Source organism: Petromyzon marinus, chromosome 25, assembly GCF_048934315.1.
Source record: "Petromyzon marinus isolate PM22_M1 ecotype Great Lakes invasive population chromosome 25, UKy_Petmar_22M1.pri1.0, whole genome shotgun sequence".
Classification (NCBI taxonomy): Eukaryota; Metazoa; Chordata; class Hyperoartia; order Petromyzontiformes; family Petromyzontidae; genus Petromyzon; species Petromyzon marinus.
Genome location: NC_133691.1, coordinates 9,523,229 through 9,540,292, shown reverse-complemented (window position 1 = coordinate 9,540,292; position 17,064 = coordinate 9,523,229). Strand labels below are relative to the sequence as shown.

The window sequence follows — 17,064 nt, the reverse complement described above, 5'->3', positions numbered from 1 at the left end:
GCAGGGATCCATACTCTTTGACCCCCCCCCGCTCTCTCTATCTCTCCTCCCTGGCTCCCCCCCACTCTCTAACCTATAAAGCCTCTTGTTACAGCAGCCCCTTTTGGCCACTTCAGCAATTGTTTCTTGCTGTGGTTGTCCCACCTGATGACGGACGCGTGTGTTGCGCCCGAAACGTCGTGATTTAATTTATTTTATTTTATACCTTACGTGACTTTACCGAAAGAACCAAAGAGTAGGAATACCATCCACCTAAAAATAAGTTGTTGTTGTTGTTGTTTTACACGTGCGCATTATACCCGTGTGCTGTCAACAACGGTTTTCGCGGACGCTGCATCTGGGGCAATGTTTGACGATCGAGAGGGCGAGACCCCCAGGTGAACGCATCGAGGCTGTCTGTACCCCGGGCCGGATTCCCCGCGTGCCGGCCAGTGTGAGGGCAACCACCGGCCAAGGGGCCGTCCATAAATGACGTCACGCACCTAGGTGGGGGGGGGGGTCAGACATTTGTGACGATGTGTGACGAAGGGGGTAGGGGGGGTTGAGAAATGTGACGTCACATCAACATGCGCAACTTTAAAGAAATGTAGACAACACGTTTTACTTAATTAAATAGACTTTTTAATAAATGTTTTCTCCTACAACATCAGAGTGCAGCGCCACATTAAATACGCACTACAATGACAATAGTTTAAAGCGATTTGAAGCATGTTTTATTTTTGGGGGGGGGGGGCAGAGCTTTGTGACGTCATATTTGAGGGGGGTCTGACTTTTTGTGACGTCGTGTGACGAAGGGGGGGGTCAAAAAATCGTCCAAAATAGCGTGACGTCATTTATGGACGGCCCCAAAGTGGTGGTGGGTTTGGGCAGTGGGAGTTTTAGGAGAGGGCACAAGCGTTGGGTGGTTGGGAAAGGGAAGCAGACTGAGAAGTCTGCCTTCGAAGTCCTCGATGAAAGAGTGTTAGGGACTTATCTCAGCGAAATGATTCGTTTTGTATGCAGCATCATTCGTGGTACACAATGGCTGATGAACCACAGACAAGCTTGGAAGGCTGCCAACATTCGCTCTGCACTTATATACGTACTGTATTAATACGTTTTCGGCCAATGAGTGTTTTATACGTGGGAGAAAACCGGAGCACCCGGGGAAAAATCACACGTGCGAGGGGGAAACGCTCAATCCCGTACAACAGGGACAGACACTGCACTGCATTCTGCCGGCAAGCCAGGGTTATGGCACCTTGATGCCTACGGTAAGAGAGTCTCGCAAACATTTCTCTCTCCAATCCACCAACCCTCGCCTCCAGTGCTGCCTTACAAGCGTGCGTCACCAGCTCCCTGGACCCCCTCCCCTCTGCATCCCCCAAGACCCCCCTCCGCATCGCCCGAGACCTCCTTCATACCCCCAGACCCCCCCTCCGCATCCCCCCAGAACCCCCTCCGCACCCCCCTCGCCTCCGCACTACCCCCTCCCCTCTGCCGCCGCGCGACTCGCTGAAGCTCGCCTCGATGGAGCCGCAGCCGCCTCTCGCCGCTCTGCTCGCCACGTGCCTCCTCCTCGTGTCCGCTCTCCCGTTGGGTACATCGCGCTGTGTGCGGCGGCACCACACGACCCGACCGCGTCGGTACAAACTCGTGTAATGTCCGTGCAGGTGCGTGCAGGTGCGTGCAGGTGCGTGCAGGTGCGTGCAGGTGCGTGCAGGTGCGTGCAGGTGCGTGCAGGTGCGTGCAGGTGCGTGCAGGTGCGTGCAGGTGCGTGCAGGTGCGTGCAGGTGCGTGCAGGTGCGTGCAGGTGCGGGTATGCGGAGCGGTGGTGTAGCGGTTAGTGCGCTGCGCTACTGAAGCTGGCGACCCGGGTTCGATTCCCGCTCACGGCCAACACCAGTTACGATTATTTGAACCGGTCCTGGGCCTCCCCTAGGTCGACTCAGCTTAAAATTATTACCTAGTGCCGATGTGTAAACATCGCCACGAGGGAGACAAAGGCAGCCGGGCGTGGTGCTGTGCCGACCTTCAGCACTTGCCCCAACAGTCTGTTTAGGCTATACGGGGGATCTTTCTCGTGTGCAGGTGTGCAGGTGTGCAGGTGTGCAGGTGTGCAGGTGTGCAGGTGTGCAGGTGTGCAGGTGTGCAGGTGTGCACGTGTGCAGGTGTGCACGTGTGCACGTGTGCATATGTGTATACATATGCACACATATCCCCCCCAATATTCAAATATGCTAAAAATGTCCCCCCCAATATATTTCTATGCTATGTAAATAAAAACAACACTTTGCTTAAACCTTGGCCACAATATCTGGACTTGTCTTCATATAAATCATAGATTTCTGTTGATATGATTGTGGTTATGGTTGTACGTAATTAATCCCTAATCTCTGCCATTACATACAATGAAACAAGAAATGGTAAAAAAAAAAGAAAAAAACAGAGCATTGTAATACAATACACTATTAGACATTATTGTAAAAAATAAATAATTAAACCAATCCCATGTGTTAGTGAATTTTATAATATTTTAGGCAGGAAATGAGTTTTCAAATTTAGATATTTTTTTGGGTTGGGACCCCCAGACACCCTAGAAGATTTGGTCCCCCCAATGTTGACTCCATGGCTACGGCCTTGTGTTATACTCGAGTATACAGGTGTATACAGGTGTGTGCAGGGAATGCGTGCAGGTGTGTATGCGGACATGCGGTGGCTGGGCATGTGGGCTACATGACCCAGCCAACGCAGCCTCGCCTGCTGGAAGAGCCCACTAATGGGACCATGTCCAGATCTTTCAAGGATCTGTGAGCTCCTCACTCAATCCAGCCCGGTTGAACCAGGAATGACTCGTAGGCAGGTCAGCCTTAACATGTCAAACCGGCGAAGATGTTCTATTAGAGGGGTCCACGCTTCGCAAGAATAGAGAAGAGAGAGCATAACTGTGACCGCGAACACCTGGAGCTTCGTATGGATCGACAGACCAGGTAGCTTTCGCATAGCGTTACGCAGCTGATGAAAAGATAATGCCGCTCGACTGAGACTTCAACTGCCAAGCCGGAACTAGTCAAAAGCAGACTACCTAGGTATGGGAGCTTCTCCACTCTCTGCACAACTGCCCCAATCATTCATTGGGAGTTGAGGGGGTGGAGTGTTTGATGATACAAAATAACCATACAGGTGCTTTATTTTTATAGGGCTGATGATAAGGCCCCACCTTTTTGTGGCACGTTTCAGGTACAGCAGTGGAGTCTTAAACTCCTTCTCAGAGTAGCAATTACCAGGTCATTGGCATACTTAACATGATTTACTGGGCATCGATCAGTCTCTTATTGTCGCGGTATCAAATATAAATTCCATTTTTACAGCCATGGAAATGTTATTTAACTACGTGGTCATAAATATGTAAAAAGTAGGAACCAGAGGATATCCCTGTTGCATCCCAAGAACAACAGAAAATAGTTATGACTCCCAACCACACAGCTTTACCTGGGCCCGCCCACCATCATCAAGGTCAAGGATTCTGAGCTTAGGGTCAACGACCCTGAAAGCACGAAGAATAGACGTTGACCAGGTCAATAAGCAGAGCTATAGGTCCTGTTGAATTTCCCTACACCTTTGCTGTAGCAAATGGACACAATATGGCATATATAGAGGACCACCTCGTTCTGAAACACCATGGGGGCACCGCATGCCCAATCACCTTGTTTGGCCGAATAGATGGGGCTAAACAGGTGGGGCATGGGATAGAGAAGAGATCGGCTGATGTGGTACCGAGAGGGTGTAGAGCTGAACGGACTAGCCCATAAGAGTATGGACTTGCCCATACTGTAATTGATAAGAGCGGTGTCAAGATCGGCCTTTATGGAGGCTCGTGAAAGACGCTACTGGGCAGTTAGAAGCAGTCGCCCTCCAAAAACAGAGAAGCGAAACTCACAACAATGTGTGTGATGGTGCGTATGGGGGTGCGTGCACGCCACGGCACCTGGGTCTGTCCCGTGATCTGCCAGCGAGCCTTCACGCGGCCTCAAAGTGCACCTAGCCTGGCACAAGCGCCGTGGTAACGTCACCGCCATTTAGTGGGGAATGTTGGTGTGTGCACGCCGCCCCGTGTCCCCCGTGCAGGAGCTCGCGGTGCCGATGGGCGCTTCGCTCACGCTTTGCTCCGCGCGCTCTTTGAGAATTACTCGAGCGCCGTGCGGCCCGTGAGCGACACCAACAGCGCGCTCAACGTGACGCTTCAGATTACGCTCTCCCAGATCATCGACATGGTGAGCGAGTGTGTGGGCAGGCGGGCGAGTGAGGAGTGGGTGTGTGGGCGGGTGGATGAGTGAGGAGTGGGTGGGCGGGTGGGTGAGTGGGCGAGTGAGAAGTGGGTGGGTGAGCAGGTGAGCGAGTGGGTGGGTGGACAGGTGAGCGAGTGAGGAGTGGGCAGGTGGGCGGGTGGGTGAGTGGGCAAGTGGGGAGTGGGTGGGCGAATAAAGAGCTCCCTCTAGTGGAGGCTCTTCCCCCAGCAGTGGCGTGCGCACGGAATTGCAGGACTTCACCTTTACCTTTTGAGAAACGAAGGCAAGTGTACTTAGGTCGCCGTGCGATTCCTGACTTTCAGACCTGTAATCGATTCTGGAAACGGTTACCGGTTTGCCGGTTGTCATTTGACCATCCTAGTTTTTTTGCGTGTAGTCAAAGCCAAAGATCCGCAGTATAGCCGAAGCAGACTGGTGGGACAAGTGCTGTGAGCGAGCACTTTGAAGGCCGGCACGGCACACGTGGGGGTTGGTAGCCAGCACCACGCCCGATTCAAGCCTGTCTCCCCAGTGGCGACGTTTACACATCGCACCAGGTATTCACATGAGGCTGAGTGGACCTACAAGTACAGGAAGTCCCAGTAATGGTTCAGATTTTGGTACGGGAGGTGGACGTGAGTGGGAATCCTACTCAGGTTGCCGGGTTCATATAGGGCAGCGCGCAAACTGCTATGCTACTGCTCCCCATTAGACATCCTTCACCTATACACGTAACCCTGCCGCCACTCCGCTGCGCGACAGGACGAACGCAACCAGATCCTGGCCGCGTACCTCTGGGTGCGACAGATGTGGAGAGATGCCTACTTGAGCTGGGACCGGGAGCAGTACGATGGTCTCGACACGCTGAGGATCCCCAGCAGCCTCGTGTGGAAACCAGACATCGTGCTCTACAACAAGTACCCACCATGCATGCACCAGCAGCAGCAGCAACTACGCAGCAACCACTCCACCGACGAGCACTGGCACCCCACGCGCACATCACCCCGCGCTCACCCCACCCAGGTGCAGCACGCGTGCCCTCGTGCACAACGCACGCCGCTGGGGCGCAGCCAATCGCTCCAGTGACGATCGAGTGAGCGGAACCGACCCACGCAACAACTGGGTCGAGTCCCCCCGCACCACCCGATGCGGTCCGCTCACTCCCGAGGCTCAACTCACGCCATTCACTCGCCATCCGGAGGCAATGAGGAGGCATCCATTATTCACGTGGCGCGCTAGAGTTGCTCGGCACCAGGCACGCTGGTGGCACTCGAGTTACTCTTGAATATTCCCAATTGTTTAAACCCAGTTGCCGACCACGTGCCCTCAGGTCCGAAAGGCAGCCAGCACCAAGCAGCGCGATTAAAAGTTGTGATCGTTTTGTTAAGAGTTAACACTTTTTTGAACTGAGGATGCTTATGACTAGAGCTTGAGAGGAAATACCAAGGTTGCGCATTGATAGGAATTAAGCATAAAGTGAATGAGTGGATGAGTTATTGGTTTAGGGTGATTCGGTGTATTGTTCTATTATGGGAAACGGTGATGCAGTGGTTAGCGCAGTGCGCTACCGACGCAGCAACCCGAGTTCAATTCCCGCTCACGGTTAACACCAGTGACGATTATCTGAACCGATCCTGGGCCTCAATTGAGTACCTGGTGCTGTGTGTAAACATCGCCACTCAGAATTCAAAGGCAGCCGGGTGTTGTGCTGGCTATCCACCCCCAGGTGTGCTATGCCAGTCTTTAGTGGTGCTACTCGCAAATAGCACTTGCCCCAACTCTGTTATTGGGTACGTAGGGGATAATTTTCTGCTTTAGTAGAAATGTCTTTTGTTGGGTTTCATCTCACGAGCAATAATACATCTTGGAAGCAAACGGGCCTTTGTATCACCATCATATTATAATTCACGCGCCAATACTTCACCTCTTTATACGCTGAGTCTAATGTATCATATTTATTATGCTTGTTTACCCAAGAAAGCCTCACTGATTCTCAACACTCGTTTTTAGGAGGGTCCTGCCAAGTTCCCACAGTAGGGGACGTTGCCTCGTGTAATCACAATTGAGTAACTTTAAAGTGCATTTTTAGCATTGGGATGTTTGGACAGTACGTTACATTGGGTGTGTTCTTTTTAGCTATGCCAGGGAACTGGAGGACCCAGAGCAAACCCACGCAGAAAATGGTTGAGAAAAAAAACTCCACATCAGAGATGTGCCCGATCGGGTATTGAACCCATGGTCTTCTCGCCATAAGGCACGAGTGTCACCACTGCGCTGCCACCCTGCTGTTAAAACGGCCAACTGCGCCGTCAGGCACGTTCCACAGAGATGACTCTCTCCGCATCGCCGATCGCGACCAGGAGCAGCCTTCCGCCAAACGAGGAGGCGGAGGTTGAGCGACTCCCCACCCGCCCACACTCTCCACCCCCCTGCAGTGCCGACGATGAGTTCACGCGCTCCATGGAGACCAACGTGGTCCTGCGGCACACGGGCGACATCACGTGGGATCAGCCGTCCATCACCAGGAGCTCGTGCGGCGTGGACGTCTCCTATTTCCCGTTCGATGCGCAGCAGTGCCACCTGACGTTCGGCTCGTGGACCTACAATGGGCACCAGGTGAGCGCACGGAGGACATGCGACGCCGCCGTCGTCTCTTGTTCTGCATTACGGCCCATCCCCCGAAGGAACTGGTAAATCGATCCTAAATTCACGGTCGCGAATCGTCGTTTCCTGGTCACGGGCGATCTGGTTGAGCACCCCCCCGCCACCGCAGCCGCGTGATAGCAGTTGGGTCACAATACGAGGGCGGCTTCTTCCCACGGCCGCGCGTGCAGGTGGACATCTTCCCAGGCCCAGACAACGCCGAGCTGAAGGACTTTGTCGCAAACGTCGAATGGGAGATCCTGGGCATGGCTGCACGGCGCAACGTCATCGTGTACGGATGTTGCTCGGAGCCGTACCCCGACATCACCTACACCATCACACTCAAGGTGTCCATCACCCACACTATCATGTCCTGCAACGCTTCCACCGGTATATCCACTGCCCCCTGCTGCCACTCGTTTCAAGAGACTGAACTCGTGCGCTTCTCTCTTCTAGCGACGTTCTTCATTCTACATCTTCAACCTCCTCCTCCCGTGCCTCATGATCTCCTTCCTGGCACCCTTGGGTTTCTACCTACCCGCCGACTCAGGCGAGAAGGTGTCGCTGGGTGTCACTGTGCTGCTGGCGCTCACCGTCTTCCAGCTGCTGGTGGCCGAGAGCATGCCACCGTCTGAGAACATGCCGCTCATCGGTAAGGACGAGCCGCGATCAGCCTGCACCTCGCGAGACGTGCCAAGAGCGCATGGGTGTTAGACGGAGGAGCGGCGGGTGTGTCGCTTTGCCATGTGACGGCGCTCACGCCGCTGCCGCCGCCGCTGCTGACGGCTCGGTCGCGTGCGCCTCTCCTATTCCTCGCAGGCAAATACTACATCGCCACTATGAGCATGATCACGGCCTCCACGGCGCTCACCATCTTCGTGATGAACATGCACCACTGCGGGCCCGAGGCGCGGCCCGTGCCCGCGTGGGCACGCGTGCTTGTGCTGCACTACCTGGCGCGAGCCTTCTTCGTCTACGAGGTCGGGGAGAACTGCCGCACGGCGCGGCTGCGCGCCGCCACCCCGGCCACCGCCGCGACACCGCTCGACACCAAGGAGTGGGAGGACGAGGCGCCGGGACCCCTCGACGCCGCCACCACCGCCGCCGGCCGCTGCCGCCGTTGCTGCTGCTGCTGTTGCTGCGCGGGCCCGCGGGGGGGACGCGTGGCCAGGGACGTGGCCTCTATCGCGGCGTTCGTGCGCGAGGCGCGCGCCGCGCACGAGCTGAGCAGCGAGTGGAAGAAGGTGGCCAAGGTGATGGACCGCGTGTTCATGTGGATCTTCTTCCTGCTCGTCTTCTGTATGAGCCTGCTCATCGCTGGCAAGGCCATGTGAGGCGGTCACAGGAACGGGGTTAGGGGCAGGGGGAGTAATCTGGTCCAGGATTCCTCGTCTCGAGTTCTACGCCGCAATCACGATGCCCAGGCAATGTGCCACGGAAATGGCGACGTGGTGATTTGCATCACGGTGGACGTCACAGATGCTGTGACGTAATTCGAAAAAGAGTAGGCCATGTGTGCCGGCATCATCGTGAAATTTACCAATATTGCTAAATTATTTTAAAATAAAACTTAATTGGAATAACAGCGAGCAACTGCTTTACCTTGTACCACACAGACAGCTGTCATCAAGGGTCCCCTATGCCAATGCTTCGCAACCGGTATGCTGCAGAACAATCCCAGATGTGCCACGGTATTTAGAATTGATCGGCAGGCACAGACAATGAAACAAACACTACAGACATGAACGTAAAACAATGAAACGGAGGCACGTTGAAATTAAAAAAATTAAGACAGTTAAATTATCCATAAGAGGTTTCTTTTTTTGGATCTACCCTAAAAAACACTCTATTATGGATGATATTGGTCGCGAAAGCCTACGTGTTAAACATTTTAATTAAACAATTATCAGACACATAGACACAGATCTATACAATTAGACAGACACACAGCCACTGAAATGAAACCGTGAATAGACGGCCATCCTAACAACCACCAATTAAACAAAGACACACACGCGCACAGACTGACAGACACACACACACTGAACACACGACTCCACTCCGCGAGTTGTCTGAGCTGGGTGCCCCCCCCCCCAGACCCCCCACCCCGGGTGCGAGATTAAACCCGGGAGTCGCGTGTCTGGGAACATGCGGTGATCGAGGGGAGATCCACACACACATGACGCGACATTCCACATTTCCATGACGGCACAAAGTCCGTCCGAAGCGGCGTGTCACTTGAGAAAGAAACGTCCGCACACACACACACACCATCATTATCAGCTGTAATCAATCCACTGATGGATACAGGGCCCACAGTGGTGCGTTTGTTGGTTCGGCGTTCCACAACGAGAAATCAGTCTTGACGGTGAGCGTGAGTGGCGGGGAGTGAACAAGGTTTAGAAGCAATGCCCTAGGCTACACAAAGAAGAGAGCTGGGACATTGGAATGATCGAGATGAGATGCGATGTAACGCGCCTTGAGACGCTGGGTCATTTTAAGCGAGCGCCCAATAAATGCAAATCATTTCCCTCGTGTCATGGATCATCCTCCGGGCGAGGGTTGAGCGACCTCGTGGAAGCTGGAACCGCTGCACTGAGGCCCTCACCCCCGTACCCTGCCTGCCCCATCGCGCCGCTCTGCCCCCTCCAAACATTGTCAAGGAGCCGCCACTGCAACGAACGCGTTTGCACCTGAAGCCATTGCAACAGCACTGGCACGGACAGCCAGCACCAAACATTATCGAGGGAATCGCTTTTATCAGATCGGTGACCCCAGGTCCCTCTTGCAAATGAGACTCCCATCCTGGGGCCCAAGATACCAAACGGCTTACGGCAACGAAGTTTCTAATTTCCCACTCAATGTAATGCCAAGTGTGCGTGCATCTATCCATGCTTCTTTTGCACACCTTTCTTCCACGTTCTAGGACGACCGTGTTTTTGATCCACGTGTCGCCATAGCAGTTAAAATTGCGCTCCGATTGAATATTTCTTGTTAGGGACATTGTGCGTCATTTTTCATCACGAAGTTCAGTTTCCCAAAAAGCATTCCGCGATTTAAATGACGATCCCAGGTATAGAGGCACAGTGCAGCGAGAGCTACTGCGCCGATGTGCAGTGGTGTAGAGTGAAGAGGTGCAGTGGTGAAGAGGTGCAGTGAAGAGTGATGAGGTGCAGTGGTGAATAGTGAAGAGGTGCAGTGGTGTAGAGTGAAGAGGTGCAGTGGTGTAGAGTGGGGAGGTGCAGTGGTGTAGAGTGAAGAGGTGCAGTGGTGTAGAGTGAAGAGGTGCAGTGTAGAGTGAAGAGGTGCAGTGGTGTAGAGTGAAGAGGTGCAGTGGTGAAGAGGTGCAGTGGTGAAGAGTGAAGAGGTGCAGTGCTGTAGAGTGAAGAGGTGCAGTGGTGTAGAGTGAAGAGGTGCAGTGGTGAAGAGTGAAGAGGTGCAATGGTGTAGAGTGAAGAGTTGCAGTGGTGAAGAGTGAAGAGGTGCAATGGTGTAGAGTGAAGAGGTGCAGTGGTGTAGAGTGAAGAGGTGCAGTGGTGTAGAGTGAAGAGGTGCAGTGGGGTAGAGTGAAGAGGTGCAGTGGTGTAGAGTGAAGAGGTGCAGTGGTGCAGAGTGAAGAGGTGCGGTGGTGTAGAGTGAAGAGGTGCAGTGGTGTAGAGTGAAGAGGTGCAGTGGTGTAGAGTGAAGAGGTGCAGTGGTGTAGAGTGAAGAGTTGCAGTGGTGTAGAGTGAAGAGGTGCAATGGTGTAGAGTGAAGAGGTGCAGTGGTGTAGAGTGAAGAGGTGCAGTGGTGTAGAGTGAAGAGGTGCAGTGGTGTAGAGTGAAGAGGTGCAGTGGTGTAGAGTGAAGAGGTGCAGTGGTGTAGAGTGAAGAGGTGCAGTGGTGAGGAGTGAAGAGGTGCAGTGGTGTAGAGTGAAGAGGTGCAGTGGTGTAGAGTGAAGAGGTGCAGTGGTGTAGAGTGAAGAGGTGCAGTGGTGTAGAGTGAAGAGGTGCAGTGGTGTAGAGTGAAGAGGTGCAGTGGTGTAGAGTGAAGAGGTGCAGTGGTGTAGAGTGAAGAGGTGCAGTGGTGAGGAGTGAAGAGGTGTAGTGGTGTAGAGTGAAGAAGTGCAGTGGTGTAGAGTGAAGAGGTGCAGTGGTGTAGAGTGAAGAGGTGCAGTGGTGTAGAGTGAAGAGGTGCAGTGGTTTAGAGTGAAGATGTGCAGTGGTGAGGAGTGAAGAGGTGTAGTGGTGTAGAGTGAAGAGGTGCAGTGGTGTAGAGTGCAGAGGTGCAGTTGTGTAGAGTGAAGAGGTGTCCGGGTCACGTGCGCTTCCGGCGCCACTCGTTACGTCGTCGCGACTCTCGCGCGCACGTGACCACGTCTCCAGCGTCCCGCCCGTGACCGCGCCCTCACCGGAGCCACCGCGATTTCTGATTGGGCGGCGGAGACGTGACGCGCCGCGTGGTGGGGTGGGGGGTGCTGGCGTGCCGGGTCACGTGAGCCGCTCGCCATGGCGGAGCGCGCCGCGCGGGGATTCGGAGAGGCGCTTGCGGTGGAGACGCACGGAGAGGCGAGGAGGGGGGGGGGTGATTGATGGGGGGGGGAGGCGAGAGGGCAGGGGGGGGGGGCGAGGGGGGCCGGGTGGGGGGGGGCGAGGGGGGCCGGGTGGGGGGGGGCGAGGGGGGCCGGGTGGGGGGGGGCGAGGGGGGCCGGGTGGGGGGGGGGCGAGGGGGGCCGGGTGGGGGGCGAGGGGGGCCGGGTGGGGGGGTGAGGGTGGCAGGGGAGGTAAATAAACTGACCACCAACAACATTTTTGGTTGTCCGATGTATAGACTCGCCTCCCCCCCCGTACCATAGCAATGTGGAATTTCCATCTGCGCGTGAGGATTGTCAACATGAAAAGAGCACCGCCTGGGATGCTCGCAGGGACGGGTGGCTTTTGACTCCGAGCTCGTTCTGGGCGGCAGGCAACGAGAGGAGGCGATCCCCCGCCACCCCCCTGGATGTCTTTCTCAGCCGCCGCACCACCACCACCTGCACCAGCACCACCAACAGTAGCACCAGCAGCAGCACCACCAGCACCACCACAAGCACCAGCACCACCACCACCTGCACCACCAACAGTACCACCACCAACAGTACCACCAGCAGCAGCACCACCAGCACCAGCAGCACCACCACAAGTAGCACCAGCAGCAGCACCACCACCACCTGCACCACTACCAGCACCACCAACAGTACCACCAGCAGCAGCACCACCACCAGCAGCACCACCAGCACCACCACCAGCAGCAGCACCACCACCAGCAGCACCACCAGCAGCACCACCAGCACCACCACAAGTAGCACCACCAGCAGCACCACCAGCAGCAGCACCACCACCAGCAGCACCACCACCAGCAGCACCACCAGCAGCAGCACCACCACCAGCAGCACCACCAGCACCACCACCAGCAGCAGCACCACCAGCACCACCACCAGCAGCACCACCAGCAGCACCACCACCAGCAGCAGCAGCAGCACCACCACCAGCAGCACCACCAGCAGCACCACCACCAGCAGCAGCAGCAGCACCACCACCAGCAGCAGCACCACCAGCACCACCACCAGCAGCACCACCAGCAGCACCACCACCAGCAGCAGCAGCAGCACCACCACCAGCAGCAGCAGAAGCCAGGGCGCTTCGCAGCACGTTTCGATTTGAAAACGTTTGCTGAACACAGGGGCCCAAATGCTAAAAAGCGAGCAGCAACAGACAGCGCTAGCACAGTCGTTTATAAATGTGTTAAAGCGTCTCTTGAATTGAGCAAGCGCTTGAGGAATGGAGACGATGGGAGGGAAGAAGCAAGAGTGTTGGTGGCTGAGTGAGTAGCTTAGCAAGTACACTGTAATGACCTGCAGTGTGGTGAGTGGGTAAGTTGTGACCTGCAGTTTGGTGAGTGGGTAAGTTGTAATGACCTGCCGTGTGGTTAGTGGGTGAGTAAGTTGTGACCTGCAGTGTGGTGAGTAGGTAACTTGTCGTGACCTGCAGTGTGGTGAGTGGGTGAGTAAGTTGTGACCTGCAGTGTGGTGAGTGGGTGAGTGAGTTGTAATGACCTGCAGTGTTGTGAGTGGGTGAGTAAGTTGTGACCTGCAGTGTGGTGAGTAGGTAACTTGTCGTGACCTGCAGTGTGGTGAGTGGGTGAGTAAGTTGTGACCTGCAGTGTGGTGAGTGGGTGAGTAAGTTGTTGTGACCTGCAGTGTGGTGAGTGGGTGAGTTATAACCTGCAGTGTGGTGAGTGGGTGTGTTGTTGTGACCTGCAGTGTGGTGAGTGGGTGAGTAAGTTGTGACCTGCAGTGTGGTGAGTGGGTGAGTAAGTTATGACCTGCAGTGTGGTGAGTGGGTGTGTTGTTGTGACCTGCAGTGTGGTAAGTGGGTGAGTTGTGACCTGCAGTGTGGTGGTTGAACACAATGTGGATGAGACTAAATACCCTGTAAGACCTCGTCCGCAACATCGGTGGAGGAACCAACTATTGATGTTCACGGGAACCGTCACCATGGTAGAGTAACAATAAAATAATATTATTTTATTGTTTCCCTTCTACGTGACTTTACCGAAAAAAACAAGAATATGAATCCCTGCAGTCACGAAAGCTTTAAATCAAAATTTCATGGTAGAGTAGCTATAGAAGTGACATTAGGATGTGACTGACTGCCGGTGAGCGAGTGACTGGCTGGAGTCTTTCAGAGTACTCGGGTCACTAACCCTACTGCTTTACATCGTATTCCGTGGAGTAATAGAATGCGTTGTGCCGTGCAGGCTGCTCACCTGCACCACTCGATTGACACCATGCTGACACGCCTCGAGGAGTTTTGCAGCATGCTGGACATGGTGAGTTTTGGTTACCACTGCAACATTCATGCCCGACCCCCAAGGTCAAGACCAGGGACGTGCGGACAGGGGAGGCAGGGGAGGCAGAGCCTCACCTGTCATACTCCAATGAAAATATCTGTTACGAATTTTTTAAAAAATATATTTTTTCCACTGATCTGTGTTATAAATGTCATTTCTGTATGATTCCAATCATTACAGAAAGATAGTAACAGGCACGCGCTTATTGCCCGCGCTCCATCCAGTTTCTGAAGGGTTGCACAATCAGTGGGGAAGCTGAGCTCGTCGCTGCCTCACCTCTCGTCTCCCTGTATTTGCATCGGAGCTCCGCAAATTTGGCGATTTTGACTATAAAAAGGATTGGAATCATACAGAGTTGATATAACAGATCAGTGGAAAAATCTTCATTTTGTATTCATTGGCGTATGCCAGGTGAGGCTGTGCTTCCCCTGCCTCCCCTGACCGCACGTCCCTGGTCAAGACCTCACAGTGGAATATTCGTGGGTGTGCTGCACCGTACAGATGCGCAGAGATTCATCTCAGGTTGTGTCTACGAGCCTGCCCGAGATCCTGGAGCAAGCAGCTGCCATGACCACCATTTTCCACCGGGTTGATCAACTGGAGGTGAGCACGGGGACATGTCCCTCACGGGCGCAACTCTGGGTAACCACCGCACCCTACTGTGCAGTCCTCTCGCCGCTTAGCGTAACGGTCCACTGGCAACTATCTAAACCTGGTTCGGACAACCGCCATGCACTCAGAACATATTGAGTTTACTTTAAAAAAAGTGCTGTAATCTGTTGCTTACAAAGCCATAAAAAAACATTCACTTCCTATTGACCAGATAGTTGTGCCATTGACAATAAAGGACTATTTGACAACAGCCAGAATGCTGAAGTGGTGCTCAACAATCGGTGATTTTTAATCTTCCCAGGGAGTAGGTGGGGGGAGTGGCCCTGAAAATGTGAGGAATTTTAAGCAGGGCCATAGATTAATAAAAACAACATTCATTGTATTCTCCCTGTTAAATATATTTTTTAAAAATACCAAAACCAATCACACTCCCATAGCCCCCCCTTCCCGTGGATCTGCGCCTGGCTTGGATATCGAGATCTTTGTAAGCAAATGCAGCGAGAGGCAGAAGCAGAGCTGCGTTGGATCTGCTGCAGGCATTTGTGCGACTCGTGGGGAGGGACGTGCAGGCCATGGAGGACGCTGTCGTCGCGGCCGAGCGGGAGCAAGGCTCCCTCCCGCACTCCATGACCAAGTTCTTCCGCTCCATCAGCATGCCCTCCTTCCTCAGCGTGCGTCTCCTCGACGAACAGAATCAGAATCTCCCAGTGCCCACCTCGCACCTTCCACACGCACGTACGGCCATAGAGGTGTAATTGACATTGCCCGTACTCGGGGAGGGACTGTCAAGGTCTTCCCACACATCTCCACAATCCCAGGGTCCCTCTGCTGGTAACCTCATCCGATCCTGAGTCAACTACAAGGTCCCTCTCACCGTCCCGATGGTCCTTCATTGACTCTGCCCTGCCTAACTCTCCCCTCTCATCTCACTCCACTCCCATCCACTCCATGGGCTCTTAACTTTTCCTTCTGCACCTCCGATTAGCACGGTTGGCTATGTACGGTGCGAAATAATTTCAACATTCTAATCTCACTCTACTCCCTTCCATCCATTCTAACTCTCAACTCAATTCTCCCCTCCACACTCTCCTACCTCTCCCCTTTCATTTCACTCTACCCCCTTCACATGCTGTACGCTCCAGAATCTATTAGCTTTCTCTGATTTCTAATTTGTTGATATTGTGCTGATTTCTATTTGCATCATTGTTGTACTTGTTTTTATATTGTTGCTTTTATTATTGTGGTGACCTAGAACACTTTTGCAAAGTTCTGGTTTCTTGAGTTTACACCTGGTTAAACAAAATAAACCTGAATCTTGAATGCAACTAACTGGAGGCCCTAATAGTAGTTGGAGAAACGTCCCAACTAACCATTTGTCTGTTTTGCAATATCTTGAGATAGTCACATTCAGATGTGAAATACAAATTCCGTTATGTTTGGCTTTTTTGTGACAATTTATATGATTACACGTAGGTTTTCACGGCCAATATGATTTACAAGTGACTGAATGGATGCATCCCTACAGTTGATTGGCTAAAGTCGTATGTAATGTCTACGTTTGGATGTGAGAATTGTTCAACTCACCGGTGAGATGAAACAAACTGACGTGTTGAACCCTTGTTCGCCACGTGACATTTTAATTCGTTGGCTGTGTCGGGTGGTGGAAGATCTTGCAACAAGTTTTTCCAGATCATCACGAGGCCTAACCCAAAAATCTATAAAATTCATGCTTTAATTTAACAAGTGCAGCTGTCGGACATAGGTTTGTCTACCAAATGCATTGCGTTTTTCTATACCAGCAGAAATCGTCCGGTCCTGACGAGGCCTCAGCTCCAACTTCCTCGCCCAGCATCCCTGCTGTGTTCCACACAGAAGACTTCATCAAGTCCCAGGAGGCTGCTTGTTGGCCAGAGGATCTGGGACTCAACGACATGCGGGATTCTAACTGAAGTTTTAGAGAAATCAGTCAACCACTCTTCCGCATCTGCACATAAATGATTTTTTTATCGACCTCTGGGCTTTCCAGACCAATATTTATCCAGCGGTATTTCTTTAAACAAGGAAATTCTAAACTGGCTTTAATTTTTTTGGATCTTGCCAGTGTGTGAGAAAAAATATATTGCTGGGTCACTTTAGATTTTTGGCAAGAGCACTTTGACAAAGTAGAGGGGCAGTGACATGGCCAAAGCAGCAGCAAGTTCACCGTTTTTTCAGGGGTTCGTGGTTTTTATCCGGCAGGCTGCTCCGTGTATTAATAAAATAAGTGCCATCTGCTTCTCTCACAGTGGGCGTGAAGAGATCCCGTGACATTCAAAACGAGTAGAAATTACCTGTAAATAACTCAATTGGCAATACACGCAGCAATCGTCGGCCCCTAATGGCAGACTAAGTGCTGAGGCACCTTGTGATGCACAGGGACAGCTGTCACTGGGGGTGCCCTTTTAATGTTGAGATGAGACGTGGTGTAAGGCAATGTGAGATAGAGGCATTTTCGTGCCATATACTGTACATGCAAATATTAGTAAAGCACGAGCCCCAAGCCAATACAAATAGTAAAAAAATAACACATTGATGAGGGGTTATGGGGATTACTGTTGGGCTGACAGAAAACCCTGCTGCTGTTGCCTGGATGATGGCATGACCGGGAATAAACATTCAATGAATACACAAA

At 53.0% G+C, this 17,064-nt stretch overlaps 2 protein-coding genes across 4 annotated transcripts; both read left to right on the top strand.

The window, feature by feature from the left end:
- The first annotated feature begins 1,455 nt into the window (after window positions 1-1,455).
- Window positions 1,456-9,943, top strand: LOC116945871 (neuronal acetylcholine receptor subunit alpha-10-like). 2 transcript variants are annotated; one of them, XM_032960490.2, is made up of 7 exons: window positions 1,456-1,579; window positions 4,108-4,253; window positions 5,031-5,185; window positions 6,704-6,884; window positions 7,103-7,258; window positions 7,368-7,563; window positions 7,731-9,943. In XM_032960490.2, exons 1-7 carry the CDS (start codon window positions 1,510-1,512, stop codon window positions 8,243-8,245), a joined length of 1,419 nt encoding a protein of 472 aa, XP_032816381.1. In that variant the 5' UTR covers window positions 1,456-1,509; the 3' UTR covers window positions 8,246-9,943. The 2 variants fall into 2 exon arrangements, with proteins under 2 accessions (XP_032816381.1, XP_032816382.1); XM_032960491.2 differs by lacking the exon at window positions 4,108-4,253 and having other exon boundaries at window positions 1,505-1,579; window positions 7,731-9,942.
- Window positions 9,944-11,318: 1,375 nt separating this feature from the next.
- LOC116945872 (biogenesis of lysosome-related organelles complex 1 subunit 4-like) lies at window positions 11,319-17,064 on the top strand. Of its 2 annotated transcripts, none has more exons than XM_032960494.1 (5): window positions 11,319-11,458; window positions 13,689-13,760; window positions 14,283-14,384; window positions 14,930-15,064; window positions 16,196-17,064. In XM_032960494.1, exons 1-5 carry the CDS (start codon window positions 11,399-11,401, stop codon window positions 16,340-16,342), a joined length of 516 nt encoding a protein of 171 aa, XP_032816385.1. In that variant the 5' UTR covers window positions 11,319-11,398; the 3' UTR covers window positions 16,343-17,064. The 2 variants fall into 2 exon arrangements, with proteins under 2 accessions (XP_032816385.1, XP_032816383.1); XM_032960492.1 differs by having other exon boundaries at window positions 16,193-17,064.